The sequence below is a fragment of the Schistocerca cancellata genome, chromosome 5 (assembly GCF_023864275.1).
Source record: "Schistocerca cancellata isolate TAMUIC-IGC-003103 chromosome 5, iqSchCanc2.1, whole genome shotgun sequence".
Classification (NCBI taxonomy): Eukaryota; Metazoa; Arthropoda; class Insecta; order Orthoptera; family Acrididae; genus Schistocerca; species Schistocerca cancellata.
In genome coordinates, this window is record NC_064630.1 from 427,160,481 (window position 1) to 427,178,830 (window position 18,350).

Consider the following 18,350-nt stretch of genomic DNA (forward strand, 5'->3'; position numbering starts at 1 on the left):
ACATCTGCAGAAAGAACCACAGTCCACCATCTAAAAACTGATCCTGATCTTACAATCCTACTTGCAGATAAAGGCATCCATCCTGGATTTTCCATTGTTTGATTTTATTTACTTTAATGATTTTTGGGTTCACTAGAAAACTCTGTTTAGCAATAAAGCATGAAATACTAATGCCAGTGAGATATGTTCTGTGATATGGTTTCTTGTGACAAAAAACTATAAAGCAAGTGAAATCCCTTGCAAACTTTGTGAAATTAATGGACCAAGTGTAATGAGTGAAGGTGTTGTAAAACAATGGTGTTGTATGTTCGAAAATGTGCAAACAATGCCTATGATGAGAAGAAGAGAAAAATAATTGACCAAGTATTGTGAAAGCAGAGCTGATTCATTTGGTTGATGAAAGGACTGGAGAAAACCATAGATTCAACATCTTAGAGCTTTGCTTGCATTTCCCACAAATTAGTCGTACTCTTCTGTACAAAGTGATTACTGAAGATTTGGGCTATCAGAAATTTAATGCCAGATGGGTACCTAAACTCCTTTCTGAAGAACAAAAGCATGTGGCAGCAGCACTGCCCTTTCTTGTTTGTTACAAAAGAGAAGCTGAAGCTTTTCTTGACCAGACTGTGACAGAAGGTCAGACATGGATGCAGTAAATGAATGCAGAAAGACAACTGCAATGAACACAGTTATGTCTTATTGGATCACTGAAAAAACTCACAAAATGGTGTCAAAAACTTTCCAGCAGGAAACTCACAGTAGCTGCCATCTGGGACTGAACAGAAAGTTTGCTATTGGAGCTCTTGGAGAGAAATGCCACCATTAATGTTGTAAGTTACTATAACTCACTAACAGGCAATTCGAAACAAACACCACGGTATGCTGAGCTCTAGAATGATTTTCTGTATGGCATTTCCTGCTTGCATACAACATGACACACAGCAACCAAACTGCAAGAGTTCAAATGAAATTACTGGATCACCCTCCCGAGAGCCCTGATTTGGTGCCTAGCAATTATCATCTTTTCAAGCACATGAAGAAGTGGCTGGTTCGAAGCGCACTGGCTATGATGAATAGTTGAAAAACAGCATCATAGTTTGCCTTCAGTTGAAAGCAGCAGAAATCTACAGTTAAAGAATTTCACAGCTCGTCAGATGCTACAAAAAATGTCTCAATGTGGCTGAAAATTACATGGCAAAGTAAATTAGACAATGTATTTTCATTTCTTCTTCTTCTTTTTCTTGTGCCTTTGTCCTGCATAAGCACAAGGTTAGCCTAGCTATTAACAGATTTGGCAACGTTATTTCAAGGGGTTGCCAAATGCCCTTCCTGTCACCACCCCTTTTACTCCTCAGGACGAAACATGTATACCTCAACTGTCTGCACATAATGTCAGTCATGTGAAAATGAATGAGAGTTTTCTAATTGTTTGCGAGTCAAGCAACCGAGGCAGGACTTGGGTATCAGCCTGGTATTCACGCAGTGAGATGTGGGACACCGCCTAAAACCCACAACCAGGCTGGCCAGCACACTGACCTTTGTCATTAATCCATTGGGAAGATTCAATCCTGGTCTGATGCATCTCCCCATCCCAGCGGTGGTGTTTTAACACACACTGCTATCTGGGCACAGTGAGTATGTACTTTCGAAGTATTGTTATAAAAATTCTTTTTTTCAATGAAATGGAAGGTATTTTATGAATAGCTCTTGTAGTATTCATTCAAGCAATGGTAAATTGAATGATACACAAAAGGAAACAGGACACCAGAAGATCATCAAAGGAAAGATGAAAAAGGAAATGCAAGAAAGACAGAAGAGACATGGTGGTACAGTTAAAGCCCCTATATTTTGGGAAAGAGGTATAGTCCTTGTAAACACCAACAAAAGATCTAAGAAGATCGTGAATGAGAACAAAAAATTTCTCCTTGAATATCATAGTTCTTTTTGTGGTGTAACTGTAACCACATGAAAACTTATATCAACTGCTTTAGTCCAGATTCAGGAGGTTATTTGGTGACGAAACATAGTGTAAATAAAAAAGTACAGTCTCAGCAGTGAGAGTTAAAAACATAGGGGAACAGTTGTGAGACTATTACACAGCATGGCTGCCATGCTCCCCCAACTATCAAATCGTTTACTTCCCTGTATAACCATTCATGCCTCCACTCTTCTCCATACATCCCTTTACAATAGAGAAGGTTGTTGTTGTTGTGGTCTTCAGTCCTGAGACTGGTTTGATGCAGCTCTCCATGCTACTCTATCCTGTGCAAGCTTCTTCATCTCCCAGTACCTACAGCAACCTACATCCTTCTGAATCTGCTTAATGTATTCATCTCTTGGTCTCCCCCTATGATTTTTACCCTCCACGCTGCCCTCCAATACTAAATTGGTGATCCCTTGATGCCTCAGAACATGTCCTACCAACCGATCCCTTCTTCTGGTCAAGTTGTGTCACAAACTTCTCTTCTCCCCAATCCTATTCAATACTTCCTCATTAGTTATGTGATCTACCCATCTAATCTTCAGCATTCTTCTGTAGCACCACATTTCAAAAGCTTCTATTCTTTTCTGGTCCAAACTATTTACCGTCCATGTTTCACTTCCATACATGGCTATACTCCATACAAATACTTTCAGAAATGACTTCCTGACACTTAAATCTATACTCGATGTTAACAAATTTCTCTTCTTCAGAAATGCTTTCCTTGCCATTGCCAGTCTACATTTTATATCCTCTCTACTTCGACCATCATCAGTTATTTTGCTCCCCAAATAGCAAAACTCCTTTACTATTTTAAGTGTCTCATTTCCTAATCTAATACCCTCAGCATCACCCGACTTAATTCGACTACATTCCATTATCTGCGTTTTGCTTTTGTTGATGTTCATCTTATATCCTCCCTTCAAGACACCATCCATTCCGTTCAACTGCTCTTCCAAGTCCTTTGCTGTCTCTGACAGAATTACAATGTCATCGGCGAAACCTCAAAGTTTTTATTTCTTCTCCATGGATTTTAATACCTACTCCAAATTTTTCTTTTGTTTCCTTTACTGCTTGCTCAATATACTGATTGAATAACATTGGGGAGAGGCTACAACCCTGCCTTACTCCTTTCCCAACCACTGCTTCCCTTTCATGCCCCTCGACTCTTATAACTGCCATCTGGTTTCTGTACAAATTGTAAATAGCCTTTCGCTCCCTGTATTTTACCCCTGCCACCTTTAGAATTTGAAAAAGAGTATTCCAGTCAACATTGTCAAAAGCTTTCTCTAAGTCTACAAATGCTAGAAACGTAGGTTTGCCTTTCCTTAATCTTTCTTCTAAGATAAGTCGTAAGGTCAGTATTGCCTCACGTGTTCCAGTATTTCTACGGAATCCAAACTGATCTTCCCCGAGGTCGGCTTCTACTAGTTTTTCCATTCGTCTGCAAAGAATTCGTGTTAGTATTTTGCAGCTGTGGCTTATTAAACTGATTGTTCGGTAATTTTCACATCTGTCAACACTTGCTTTCTTTGGGATTGGAATTATTATATTCTTCTTGAAGTCTGAGGGTATTTCGCCTGTTTCATACATCTTGCTCACCAGATGGTAGAGTTTTGTCAGGACTGGCTCTCCCAAGGCCGTCAGTAGTTCCAATGGAATGTTGTCTACTCCAGGGGCCTTGTTTCGACTCAGGTCTTTCAGTGCTCTGTCAAACTCTTCATGCAGTATCATATCTCCCATTTCATCTTCATCTACATCCTCTTCCATTTCCATAATATTGTCCTCAAGTACATCGCCCTTGTATAGACCCTCTATATACTCAGGCCTTTCAGTGCTCTGTCAAACTCTTCATGCAGTATCGTATCTCCCATTTCATCTTCATCTACATGCTCTTCCATTTCCATAATATTGTCCTCAAGTACATCGCCCTTGTATAGACCTTCTATATACTCCTTCCACCTTTCTGCTTTCCCTTCTTTGCTTAGAACTGGGTTTCCATCTGAGCTCTTGATGTTCATACAAGTGGTTCTCTTATCTCCAAAGGTCTCTTTAATTTTCCTGTAGGCAGTATCTATCTTACCCCTAGTGAGATAAGCCTCTACATCCTTACATTTGTCCTCTAGCCATCCCTGCTTAGCCATTTCGCACTTCCTGTCGATCTCATTTTTGAGACGTTTGTATTCCTTTTTGCCTGCTTCATTTACTGCATTTTTATATTTTCTCCTTTCATCAATTAAATTCAATATTTCTTCTGTTACCCAAGGATTTCTACTAGCCCTCGTCTTTTTACCTACTTGATCCTCTGCTGCCTTCACTACTTCATCCCTCAAAGCTACCCATTCTTCTTCTACTGTATTTCTTTCCCCCATTCCTGTCAATTGTTCCCTTATGCTCTCCCTGAAACTCTGTACAACCTCTGGTTCTTTCAGTTTATCCAGGTCCCATCTCCTTAAATTCCCACCTTTTTGCAGTTTCTTCAGTTTTAATCTACAGGTCATAACCAATAGATTGTGGTCAGAGTCCACATCTGCCCCTGGAAATGTCTTACAATTTAAAACCTGGTTCCTAAATCTCTGTCTTACCATTATATAATCTATCTGATACCTTTTAGTATCTCCAGGGTTCTTCCATGTATACAACCTTCTATCATGTTTCTTAAACCAAGTGTTAGCTATGATTAAGTTGTGCTCTGTGCAAAATTCATCAGGCGGCTTCCTCTTTCATTTCATAGCCCCAATCCATATTCACCTACTACGTTTCCTTCTCTCCCTTTTCCTACACTCGAATTCCAGTCACCCATGACTATTAAATTTTCGTCTCCCTTCACTATCTGAATAATTTCTTTTATTTCATCATACATTTCTTCAATTTCTTCGTCATCTGCAGAGCTAGTTGGCATATAAACTTGTACTACTGTAGTAGGTGTGGGCTTCGTATCTATCTTGGCCACAATAATGCGTTCACTATGCTGTTTGTAGTAGCTTACCCGCATTCCTATTTTCCTATTCATTATTAAACCTACTCCTGCATTACCCCTATTTGACTTTGTGTTTATAACCCTGTAGTCACCTGACCAGAAGTCTTGTTCCTCCTGCCACTGAACTTCACTAATTCCCACTATATCTAACTTTAACCTATCCATTTCCCTTTTTAAATTTTCTAACCTACCTGCCCGATTAAGGGATCTGACATTCCACGCTCCGATCCGTAGAACGCCAGTTTTCTTTCTCCTGATAACGACATCCTCTTGAGTAGTCCCCGCCCGGAGATCCGAATGGGGGACTATTTTACCTCCAGAATATTTTACCCAAGAGGACGCCATCATCATTTTATCATACAGTAAAGCTGCATGCCCTCGGGAAAAATTACGGCCGTAGTTTCCCCTTGCTTTCAGCCGTTCGCAGGTACCAGCCCAGCAAGGCCGTTTTGGTTATTACAAGGCCAGATCAGTCAATCATCCAGACTGTTGCCCTTGCAACTACTGAAAAGGCTGCTGCCCCTCTTCAGGAACCACACGTTTGTCTGGCCTCTCAACAGATACCCCTCCGTTGTGGTTGTACCTACGGTACGGCTATCTGTATCGCTGAGGCACGCAAGCCTCCCCACCAACGGCAAGGTCCATGGTTCATGGGGAGAGGATAGAGAAGGTAGGGAGTCCATATTTCTGTGACTGGTACACAGTACTGCTGATGTGTGTCCCCAGCTTTCAAATGGTTTGATTCCTGCATACCCCAAGAGGGGAATTAACCTTTGATTTTTGTTACGAGAAAAGGATTGGTAAGAAGAACACAGATGTATGCAGCTTGAGTTAATGGAATTTTAGTACATTTTGAAGGGAAAGTGAAACAGGTCTCACTATTTTCAATTAAAGTTATGAGTGCATTACGCATTACCTAGAAGAAAAAACCCAGGTAAATAAATGACTGCAAGAATTTGGATAATGGCAAGAAATAAATTTTGCAACAAAATAGTATCCAGTAATATGTCCAGTGCAAAGGTAAAATGTATGTATACAACTACAGGTGCAAAAGGACTGTTCATGAAAATTGTGGAACATACTAGCATTATGAGATGAGTAAAACATTGATGTCAATGTTTCCAAGGAATTCTTAGGTAGATAAGGACTGCCAGACACAAGTTAAGTTAGGATTTTGTAGTAACAGACAAGAGAGTGCCTAGTTATTAGCTTTTAGGGGTTACTTCATCATCTTGACCAATGCACTCAAATAAATTTCAGCTCGTGAGCACAGTTATTTCCACAGACTTCACAAATCCTGGACAACAAAACTATTTAAATAAAACTTTGTATCCATACATCAGCTAAGTCCAGTACAATAAGAATATAATGTTGAAAGGTAAGTGAACTGGATGGAAAAGAACAAATTGAAATCATGGCTACACAGGTTACAGAGAAAAGAACAACTTAACATGTATCCTTGAATGAACACAGCAGTTGAAGTTTCTAACAAGGGAACCTCCCCATTGCACCCCCCTCAGATTTAGTTATAAGTTGGCACTGTGGATAGGCCTTGAAAAACTGAACACAGATCAATCGAGAAAACAGGAAGAAGTTGTGTGGAACTATGAAAAAAATAAGCAAAATATACAAACTGAGTAGTCCATGCACAAGATAGGCAACATCAAGGATAGTGTGAGCTGAGGAGCGCCATGGTCCTATGGTTAGCGTGAGCAGCTGCGGAACGAGTTGTCATTGGTTCAAGTCTTCCCTCGAGTGGAAAATTTATTTTCGCAAAGTTATTATTCATTCATTGACGTCTCTGTTCACTGTAATAATTTTAGTGTCTGTGTTTTGCGACCGCACCGCAAAACCGTGCGATTAGTAGACGAAAGGACGTGCCTCTCCAATGGGAACCGAAAACATTTGATCGCAAGGTAATAGGTCAACCGATTCCTCCACAAGAAAACATGTCTGATATATTCTATATGACACTGGTGATGGCATGTGTGTCACATGACAGGAATATGTTGTCGACCCACCTAACTTGTACACTTGGCGAATGGGTAAAAAGATTATTCTACCTTGCCCAATTTAGGTATTCTTGTGGATGTCAGATAATAATTGTCTGACAATAAAAAATTAAACTTTTCACTCGAGGGAAGGCTTGAACCAAGGACCTGCCGTTCCGTGGCTGCTCACGCTGACCACAGGATCACAGCGCTCCTCAGCTCCCGCTGTCCTTAATGTTGCCTATCTCGCGCACGGACTACTCAGTTTGTATAGTTTGCTTATTTTTTTCATAGTTCCATACAACTTCTTCCTGTTTTCTCGATTGATCTGTGTTCAGTTTTTCAAGGTCTATCCACTGTGCCAATGTATAACTAAATCTGAGGGGGGTGCGATGGGGAGGTTCCCTTGTAAGTGGAAATAACAGTAATGTTCGACAGAGGTGACAACTTTGCCATTAAAGGTGAAATGCATGAAACATAAAAAAGTTCTGAGATTTGAAAGACATACATAATGTATGGGTGCAGTTTGGAAAACTGCTGACAATATGAAGTTTCTGATAAACTGGAAAGCAAAAAATTTATTATAAAATTGTTCAGGAAAATGAACAACAAAATACTGAGCAAATAATACAAATGTACCAGAGGAAAGGGAGGAATTTAACATTACATTAACTTAAAATCTATACCACTTTGCATATAAAGCAATAATAAACTACAACAACAAAGCAACATCAGTCTCAAAACTTGTCAGTAAACGTGAACATCAAAGATAGTCCTATGAATAAATCCAAATGCACAATACCAAATCACACTTTTTTAAAAAAATTGTGTGTTGCTTAATTTGGGAGCTAGAGCCAAAGAAAAAGGAACACAATGACGAGAACAAATAGCCCGCCTCTTGTGTGCTGAATGACACAACCTTGCTTGCTTTACTAAATGCAACATTTATTTCTTTTCTTGTTATCTCACATTCACATAAAACAAATTATAAGATTAAAAGTATGATGATAATTTTCTTATAGACCAATCAACACAACACAATTTACATTTATTTATGCTGTATTCAAACTTCCATGTTTCCATTGCCACAATTTTTTGTTTATAAAAAAATTAAGTTAATTTAATATGCTGACAATTTGCCTTAGTGGAACACAGATAATTTATTGCAAATAGTTGTTATATTGATGACTATCAAAATGTGTGCTATGCTTACCAGCTCGTACAGCTCTGGGATGGTTTTCTGTTTGACAAAGTCTTGAGTCTTGAATCCTGAAGACTTGTCTTTCAGGTACATAGGATTATACCATTCAAACAGGGAATGATACACGCCAAACACCATTCCACCTTTCTTACGAATAGCAGTAGCAAGATCACCTTTAAAAGTAAAATGACGGCTGTAGAGATCATATACTGATAGTAAATGATGAAAAAAAAAACTTCTTTTTTAATGATATTTGGTGAACGTTGAAAATAACTTTAGTCTGTATTTTAAGTAGTATATATGCGTATGTACACTTAGTATTACAAGCACACTGGTAGAACAGGTACAGGATAAACAATGGCAGAAAGCCAGGCATCAGTTCAAAGCCAAGTCATCATATGCATTGAGGAAACAAGTCTCAACAGCATCCTAACTGGAATAATATCCAAACATAAAAGTCCATCAGCCACAGGAAGATCAAGACTCCAATGTTACACATACATGTGGAAAAATTTTGAAGTCAACCTGACAGCATAATTCCAAGTGAAGTCTAGAGTGAGGTGATCATCGTTTTGGGGCAGCCTGTGGACTAACGGATTAACCAACTATTTCTTCTATCATGACAGACACCTCTCACTGCACCAATATTTTTCTGTAGACATGTCCATGTCACCTTCAGGATGCAAGTGACAACTTTTCATAGCAGAACATGCCTGTTCATACCAAGTCTTGGGCCAGCTTGTAATAGTGAAGTGAGACACAGTGTCACAGTCGGTGTTGCTGGGCCAGATAGGACAGTGTTCTGGTATGGGTTGGCTTTCATCTCTACGTGAGAAGGGGTCGCTGGCAGTAATGATCAGGCTGCAGAGAAGGCCACTAGCAATGGATGCCAGACAATTAGTGTAGATATCATACAGGCAGTGCCCGGTGTGTTGTGTCTTCTGGAAAGAGGCAATGGGTTGATGTAGGCCACAAAGGTGGATACAGCATGATTTGGGTGCTGGTGGCTGCTGCTGACATGCACCAGTGCCACTATGGATCATCAGCATAGGATACATGTTTTGGAAAACACATGATGAAATGAGTGGGAGAACTAGGTACATTTTACGGATAAATCCAGACAAATGTCCCCATCAGCACAGAAACTTCTCCTGCAAGTCTATACAAGACAGAAACCATTAATAGCTACATATTTATGATTGCAACCAGTCGAATTACTGACAGGTTGCGGCCATAAACACATACAAGTAACTACACTCTCAACAAGAACGAACAAGAGCCAATTTGATTCACAGTGTAGACTACATTACACCAAGATGCATGAGACACAAGTTATGACTCCTCCATCTGTTACGTTTGGCCTGATTGAACACAAAGTGGTCAACAAAAGAAAGTAAAACAAACCAGTAGTTAAAAGTCACAATCTTTCAGTGGTTTAATGTGAAGTTCTACAGCATTATGGACTCTTCTAAGTGAAAATTATGAATCTTCTTTCGTATTTCATTTACCTTAAGATTAACAATTGTATGTTTTGCTTTACTTTGTGTAACACAATTTCAGTGTTAAACCTAATGTCATGCCAATCGCTACGGGTTGAAAGTTAGCATAATTCAAAGAAAACAGTCCTATTAAAATTTTTAATTTATTGAAAATCATATTCTTAGCAGTTCCATTATTCTGGTGTCAGACTTTTGTTGCATGTTCATACTTACAAAATTCTTGGGGGGCTATTGTAATGGAACTGACATATAGACTTCATTTTGTTATATTATACACTAAAGTTGTGTTAAAAAGCATTTGCTTAATATAATACTAGGTGTTCCGGTCAATAATCGATATTGAAATTGTATGTTCTTTGTAGCTTATGACTGTGATCTTTGGTCTACAACGGGTTTTCAGCCACTTGAGTTTTGGCCACGGTTGAGTGTAGTCATTTTCAAGTTTGGGCAATAAATGTGTGTTTTTGTTACAAATAAACTGTGAAATATTGTGTCATGATTTCGTTAGTCCAGTGATAATTAAAAACATGCACCTTTTTCTTGGACCCAGAGCAGCAAAGGAATCATCGCCTAGACAACGAGACACCACATGGACAATGCAGACTCAGTAGCATCAACAAAGGAGACATCATGGCAAGCTCTACAAAGTACTATACAGCCATTAGCCACACTGTAATGGTGTCCTTATGGAGATAACTTTTTCAGGATAGTAGAGAGAGTTCATGACAACGTCCTCAACACCTTACCTCCCATTCACATCACCTGGCCTTCCTCAGCCCGACATGCCACCTCCTGAACACTGACCTCTACCTCTGCGATGGTTCCATCCATACCTCTGTGCCTACCAAGCTCACTCACCATCAATAGAACCTGCATTTTGACAGCTGTCATCCCTTATACATCAAAAAATCATTTCCATATAGCCTGGCTACTTGTGGACAGAATATCAGCATATATGCAATGATGAGAATGTCTTTGCACGGTATGCCTGATGGTCTGACAAACTCCTTCACTGATAGGCACTACCGCTGTGAATCTAGTGCGCCAACAGATTTATCATGCTATAGCTTTATTTACCCCTAATCCTCTCACCATTCCTAAGAAGCACCTGTATAGGAGCACCTCCCTGATTATCCAGTATCATCCCTGACTAGAGCAATTTCTGCACAGCACTGTAGGCGAGTGTGGCTAGCAAACAACTGTGCACTCAAATGAATGGTGCCCACTGAACTGTGATCAATGTCAAATTGACAACCCAGTAGTGGAGCACACTGCTGAACACCATACGCTCAATTTCAATTGCTTCTTCACAAAATGTGCTATCTGGACACTTGCTCCAACACCAACTTTCCTCTACTATGTAGATAGGAGTTATTCTTGTAACACATCTTTCGTTTCTGCAATCCTACTGGCAAAGGATTTATCTGAACACTAATGTGGTTTTCATTCCTTCTTTTTCGCCTGTTGATGACTTGAAGCTTCTACTATTTGGTAAGCTGTTACTTTCACTCCTATATTATTTACATTCTGCCAGAACTTTCTGTACCATATGAATAAACACCTTTGTCATTCTACAGCATACAATCAAACACAGTGTACATAATAATGAAAATTTTATGCCCAATGTCCAAGATGGATAAAGTACTATCTCCATAATTTTTCTGAGCTGAACATCTCATTTACACATGGAGAACTTCAGAACTATTAGGTCCTTCCTCATGGATCTCATGGATAAGACAGAGACTGGTTGGGGAAGGAAAGACTGGGCATGTCACTCAAACATCAGGATGACAGGAACCAACCTGTTATGAGGATGGGGAAAATAAAGATATGTTTAGTTTTGTTTTGATTTAGAATATTCTGACATCCTCCTATTACCATTTGTTTCAATCTCTTCCATTTTCCTAAAAAGCTGTTTTTCGTGCTTGAGATGTTCTTCTCTTTTGCTTTCTTCATGTTTGCATAAGCACTGTTGTTAAATAATTGTTCCTTTTCTCTAAGTGTGCATAAGCATCATTTACTAAGTTACTAAAACACTTGCATAATTTAATCTGACACTTCATCTTGTTCTTAAATATACTCTTAAAATCTAAAATCCTGGTTTCCTGTCTGGAAAGGCTCTTTCTTTCTTTCTAGCTTTGTATCCATTTCTACTCTTTGTCTTAACATATATGATCACTCGCAATTTGAAAGTGGTTTAGGACCGTCATATCCAGAATGATTTCTTTATTGTTTGACACAGCATAGACAATTTCATTTTTAATTCCATTTGTATCTGACAAGTCTATTTCCTATTTGAATATTTCTGGGAGAATTTTTAAAAGATAAACATGTCATACTCTACTGTCTTATGATTTGTGTGATATTGGTATCACGTATGAAGCTTCTCACTGGAAAATCATTCTTTAGTTTTTGTATTACTTTCACATTAAAGTACGCAAAGTATCATCTTGCACTAGGATTCAGGATACATACCAACACTTATTTCATATTTGAAGGACAAATCTACAAATATATCAGTGGTAAGGAGGTGGGCACCAAGATGGTTCTTTCTGGTCTGAATTGTTTCATGGGTAGCTTAGAGAAACTTCCCTGGGATTCAAATATCTTCACGCCCTTGGCAAATTTTTATCATATGAAATGAACTTTAAGTTCTTGGAATCACTTAACCCATTTAGAAATTGTCATGTTGACTTTCAAAGGTATAACCAAAGGCTGTCATTACACCAGCATAATACTCATTAAATAGAGAGATATAAATATACCTGCAAAAACATTTAAGAAAACACAATACAATTATGAGTATCTAGGTGCAGGTCTACAATACATTACCTTCACAGAAACACAGTGTGTCACTTTACATCTAAAAACATAATAATTGAAGAACACACTAAATCATACCAAGAAGATCTCTATGTGGCCCCACATCCATAGCATTCCAGCTGAATGAATATTTCGAGGGCCAGAGTGTATATCCCTCATGGTGCTTGCTTGTAAGAACAATATACCTGAAAATGCAAGATTAATAATTTCTTATTAACTCGTTTCCCAAATTACAAATCAATTTTCTACTTCCAGACAGATACAAAGTTCAGTTTCTCTTTTGAAAAACACAAGTTATTGTTTAAAAGTAAAATAAATAACTATCCCACTTAGTTCATTAAGGAAACAAATTTTAGTATAAGTATCAACTGGTAATAAAAGTCAGGTAGATTTTTCTGCCTTAATGTCACAGTACAATACAGCCCATGGAGAGACCAAATAAACAGGCAACATATATAATTCAAGTATTGAAATATAGACTTTGCTGACAAACTTGTTAACAAAAGGTATGGAATCTGACAGATGCGTGTTACAGGAATAAAAAGGCCTGCTATCAACAATTATCTCATTAATTCAATGTTTCACAATAATTTGTACAGTAATGATTGAAATGATGTGGAAAGAGTCAGTTCACTAGATACATGTGAACAATTTGTTCGGATTAATTGCTCCATCCGGGGACTTACTAATAAAAATTTATACAATGACCTAATTTAATAAAAATGAGTGCATTTTTGTTTGAAACTACTCATGTTTTTAGTGAACCATGCTTACATTTGCAAACAAAGTAAACATATATGTCTTCTACACTACACAAGCCACTTATTTTTAATTAAAAACTCACTACAGAGTAGGAGGGAAAAGAAACAATTAGAGATAAAATTAAAAATCTGTTTTCTACCTGTCAGACTTTTATGTTATCGGGAATACAATTGAAGACTTTTGTGGCTGCATGTTGTATACCTTCACAAGCCACTGAAACTTGCTAGTTCTGCAGGTGTGAACATCACTACTCTCAAACTGTGATGGGTTATTTATGACAAATTTAATTAGCAACAAATACTTTGGCCTAAGTGATGAACTACCCAGGACCTTATTCCACGAGTCATTAATTGGTTTGGTGCCTTCTCGGCAAAGCCCTTGATGTTTGGTAAGTGCCCCACTGGCTGTTGATTTGCAGCATTTCCTGTAGTACTTTGCAGTTTTCTTATTAGTATGCTGTTTGTTTCTGTTAGCTTGGAAAGTGTTACATGCCTCTCTCAGTTTTCATTTTATGTTCTTTGTATTGCTAATGCAGTAGGCTGACCCACACAACACGTTCCAAAGTTGATGGATGACAGCAAAATAATAAGAAGAACCACAATACTGTGGAGTAGCTGTAGAATGTAGAATAGGGTAGCATCCCAAATCAGGATGGCTGGATACGGGTTTGAACCATAGACCTCCCGAATGCGAGTCCAGTGTACTAGCCATTGCGTCACCTCACGCAGTGCAGCACAACAGTCCAGCACTAGTAGAGTACCACTGCAATTGCATGCAGCCTATAAAGTTCCAGTAAGCCAGTAAACCTGTGAGACAGCCATGGGTGTGCATGCATAAAATAAGAGAGGCAGCAGAAATTCAGAAGCACTCTAGAGAGGACAGTTAAAGGGTCTCGACATCTTGGTTTTCAGTAAGTCCATTAAGACAAGCCATGTGCACTAGCTGGGCAGCAAACTAACTGGACACTATTGCAGCAGGTTAAACAAACAGCACAAGCAGAACTAATGTCATTTTTCTGCATGAAAGTGCAGTTCCCACAAACTTGTCACCAATTTAGAACAGAATTTTAGGGCCAATAAAATCTCAGGAAATTGAAGTCTGTGGTCTCATGACACCATTAGGAATGCAATACATTGAAACATCTATCTCCTCTACTACCTCTTCCTCCTCCTCCTCCTCCTAGCTACACGAGTTGTGACAAAGCAAGCTGGGATAATTTTACTTACCTTCTTGTTTTGCCATCTGCCTCCTTAAATTCATTCTTTACTAATAACCATAAACATAAGTGAATATAATCTGCATTTACATGAAAGAGAAAGGTTGGCCCTCAGTTTTAAAGAATATAACAACATACAGAATTTTTTAATGTATTCAGTTAATTTAATGAGTTAAATTTTAATTGTAATTTATGTAAATTAAACTTCGAAAAATGTGTAGTTTCAGCACCTATTATTGTGAGGATATATAAGGGCCCAATTTTTGGTAACAAGACAGTCAGTCCACATCCGAATTTCAGACGAGGAACCTATGTTGGTTAGAATGACAAACAATGCATCAACTTAACAGTCAAATATGTGTTACACCAATAGGCCATGTGTTAAACCAATGACAGTGTCTGCTCCATATGTACCTGATTATGGACAATAAATAGTTTGGACAAGAAGAGAATAGAAGCTTTCGAGGTGTGGTGCTATAGAAGAATGTAGAAGATTAGGTGGGTAGATCACGTAACTAATGAGGAGGTATTGAATAGGATTGGGGAGAAGAGAAGTTTGTGGCACAACTTGACTAGAAGAAGGGATCAGTTGGTAGGACATGTCCTGAGGCATCAAGGGGTCACAAATTTAGCATTGGAGGGCAGCGTGGAGGGTAAAAACCGTAGAGGGAGACCAAGAGGTGAATACACTAAGCAGATTCAGAAGGATGTAGGTTGCAGTAGGTACTGGGAGATGAAGGAGCTTGCACAGGATAGACTAGCATGGAGAGCTGCATCAAACCAGTCTCAGGACTGAAGACCACAATAACAACTACAACATATCTAATTTTGTGCTTAGCTTTATGTATGTAATTGATTTGATTTTCTAATTTATTTCAACTATTCCTAGTTAGTATCTTTTGTTACAGAGTGAAATCAGTAATTGTTTCATAACTTAAATTCTACTGTTGACGTATAAACAAATATAAATACTGTACTAATTATAAATATTTGGGGGAACAACTAATAGTAATTTTAAAGGGTCTATTTGGATCTATTAAAAAAATGTTAGCAAAACCAGCCCTTTATTAATTCCAAAGTTTTGTTAAAAGTATTGTTTATGTAATGATATTTGTTAATTTCATGATTTAAACAAATAATTTGGCCTAACTCTTGTAGTGGAAGAAACTGTTAAAAAGACAGAATTTTTCGATGTATTCAGTTAATTTAATGAGTTAATTTTAATTGTAATTTATGTAAATTAAACTTCGAAAAATGTGTAGTTTCAGCACCTATTATTGTGAGGATATATAAGGGCCCAATTTTTGGTCACAAGACAGTCAGTCCACGTCCGAATTTCAGACGAGGAACCTATGTTGGTTAGAATGACAAACAATGCATCAATTTAACAGTCAAATATGTGTTACACCAATAGGCCATGTGTTAAACCAATGACAGTGTCTGCTCCATATGTACCCGATTATTCTTCAAGGACTGTGAACTATGTTGTTAGGTTTCACTGTTCCTAGATGTTCAACAGGAAATTATTGTAGCAGTATGTGGATGTTCACCTGCAACCTATTAATGAGGCTTATCAAAAATCAAACAATAGTGCTCTGGCCATATAAATGTGTTTATGGGGGTTGTGAATAGTGGCAGTAAAACACTGTGAAACACAACTGTGCATCTGTCAGCTACCACATTTACAGTAGACAGTAGTCGCACTTCTACCCCCTATATTTTCAGTCAGTACGTCGACACTACTGAGGATAATGAACAATGAAGAGATAAAGCAGGCAGAACTGTCACACAGTATATACCATGAGGAAAGTCACTGCAACGCATCTGAAATGTTGGTTGTTTCGGTATTCTGGTACTTTTAAGTATTTTATAAGATGATGCAACAGTATACCCAGAGGGAAATTATTGAGATTGACATCTGCCACAGAAACCTCTATATGTATATACTTGCAAGTCTCATAACTTGTAAATTCTCAGAATTTATATACTCTCTCTACATTTTGGTTTGGATATATAATGTCGAAAATATTATGTGCTACAGAGTTATGAAATTAATCATTTCATGTGGTTTTCATTTACAATAGCATAAATATTTCAGATGCAATCCATATCTGAAGGAATCTTTCACAGCAAGCCAGCCAATTTTTTCATCACATTTAAAAAAAATTCCACTCATGAAAAGATCCCCTTTTGCTAGAGAATTATCTGATCACAGTACAGTCCAAAATTGGAAAGCAGTGACCCATTTTAATGATTAGAAGGGATATGGTTACTAAATGCAGCCCTCAGCACCAGCTGTTCAGAGCATGCTGTTCCATGCGACATCTGCACCCATGAACCAACTCTGCACCATTGTTACGTGGTATTCATAAAATCTCACCACAACAAGGCCTATATTTGGTGGATTCTTCTTCATACATTAAACAGTTACAAGAACCAAAAGTAATTATCCCCTCCGACAATCGCAACCATCAGATAAATTCCACCTGTCACACCATACACATGATGTCTACAATAGTCCTTCGCAATGCAGTTATGACAGTGTGCATTCTACTGCAGTGCAAGTGATGGCATATATTTTCTTATTAGTATGCTGTTTGTTTCTGTTAGCTTGGAAAGTGTTACATGCCTCTCTCAGTTTTCATTTTATGTTCTTTGTATTGCTAATGCAGTAGGCTGACCCACACAACACCTTCCAAAGTTGATGGATGACAGCAAAATAATAAGAAGAACCACAATACTGTGGAGTAGCTGTAGAATGTAGAATAGGGTAGCATCCCAAATCAGGATGGCTGGATACGGGTTTGAACCATAGACCTCCCGAATGCGAGTCCAGTGTACTAGCCATTGCGTCACCTCACGCAGTGCAGCACAACAGTCCAGCACTAGTAGAGTACCACTGCAATTGCATGCAGCCTATAAAGTTCCAGTAAGCCAGTAAACCTGTGAGACAGCCATGGGTGTGCATGCATAAAATAAGAGAGGCAGCAGAAATTCTGAAGCACTCTAGAGAGGACAGTTAAAGGGTCTCGACATTGTCTCTAGCTGGTCAAAGGACCATGGCAGATGTCACAAATTATTGTAACTCGTCAAAGCACATTAGGAACAACAATCAGGATAATACTCATAATAATACTCATGACTTGACGGGGGCATATGCAAACTTGTTTCAACATTAACACATTATACTACCCAAAGCCAACTGGATCCAGTTGTACTACACATTCAAGAGAGAATCATGTGTGTCCTCGTGTCTACAGTGGGACTTAGTGTTGTGACTCGCCGATCATTCAAAGCGCCGCTGCGCAATTACGCATGTCCTCTACGTCCGGCGCTGTCTGCCAGCCATGCAGCAGCTGCGCCACCTAAGCGGCCAGCCGAGCAGCGGCCACTAGACAGGGACTCAGTGCTCATTCGAATGCTAACGTGTACACATGTCTTGCTTGTCAACTTACTCTGTGACTTATATGTGTTGTGTCGTTCTGAAATATATGTGTTAAACTTGAGGTTATAACAATTGGCGACGAGGTTGTGGATTTTTCCTTTTCACCGTTGACCCACAGGGTTCCATGGCTACTGTCGAGCAACTATTGCAAAATCTCCTTGAACAGCAAATGCTTCTAACAGTGGCGATTCACGATTTCGTTGCGGTGTCAAATGCGGGGCGTTTCTCGTCGTTGGCTATACCTCCTTTTCCTCCTTGCGACGAGACGGCGGAAGACTGGTCTGATTATGAAAAACGTCTTCGACAGCACTTCTTGGCATTTCATGTCACGGACGAACAACCATGTAAGTCTCTGACCCTTTCCTGGATTTCACCTCAAATGCATCGGTTGTTGTCGCATTTGGCTCCCTTGAAGGATCCTGCGTCTTTGTCCTTTGCTGAAATGTGCTCAC

The 18,350-nt window shown here is 38.8% G+C and overlaps 1 protein-coding gene across 1 annotated transcript in view; it reads right to left on the minus strand.

Annotated features, from left to right (window-relative positions):
• LOC126188283 (alpha-L-fucosidase-like) overlaps positions 1-18,350 on the minus strand; it is a 104,352-nt gene that overhangs the window by 40,044 nt on the left and 45,958 nt on the right. The window contains exons 3-4 of the mRNA XM_049929866.1: positions 12,554-12,660; positions 8,166-8,326 (exon numbers count right to left, since the gene is read on the minus strand). Coding sequence (XP_049785823.1) covers positions 8,166-8,326; positions 12,554-12,660 — 268 coding nt within the window. The remainder of the gene's footprint in view (positions 1-8,165; positions 8,327-12,553; positions 12,661-18,350) is intronic.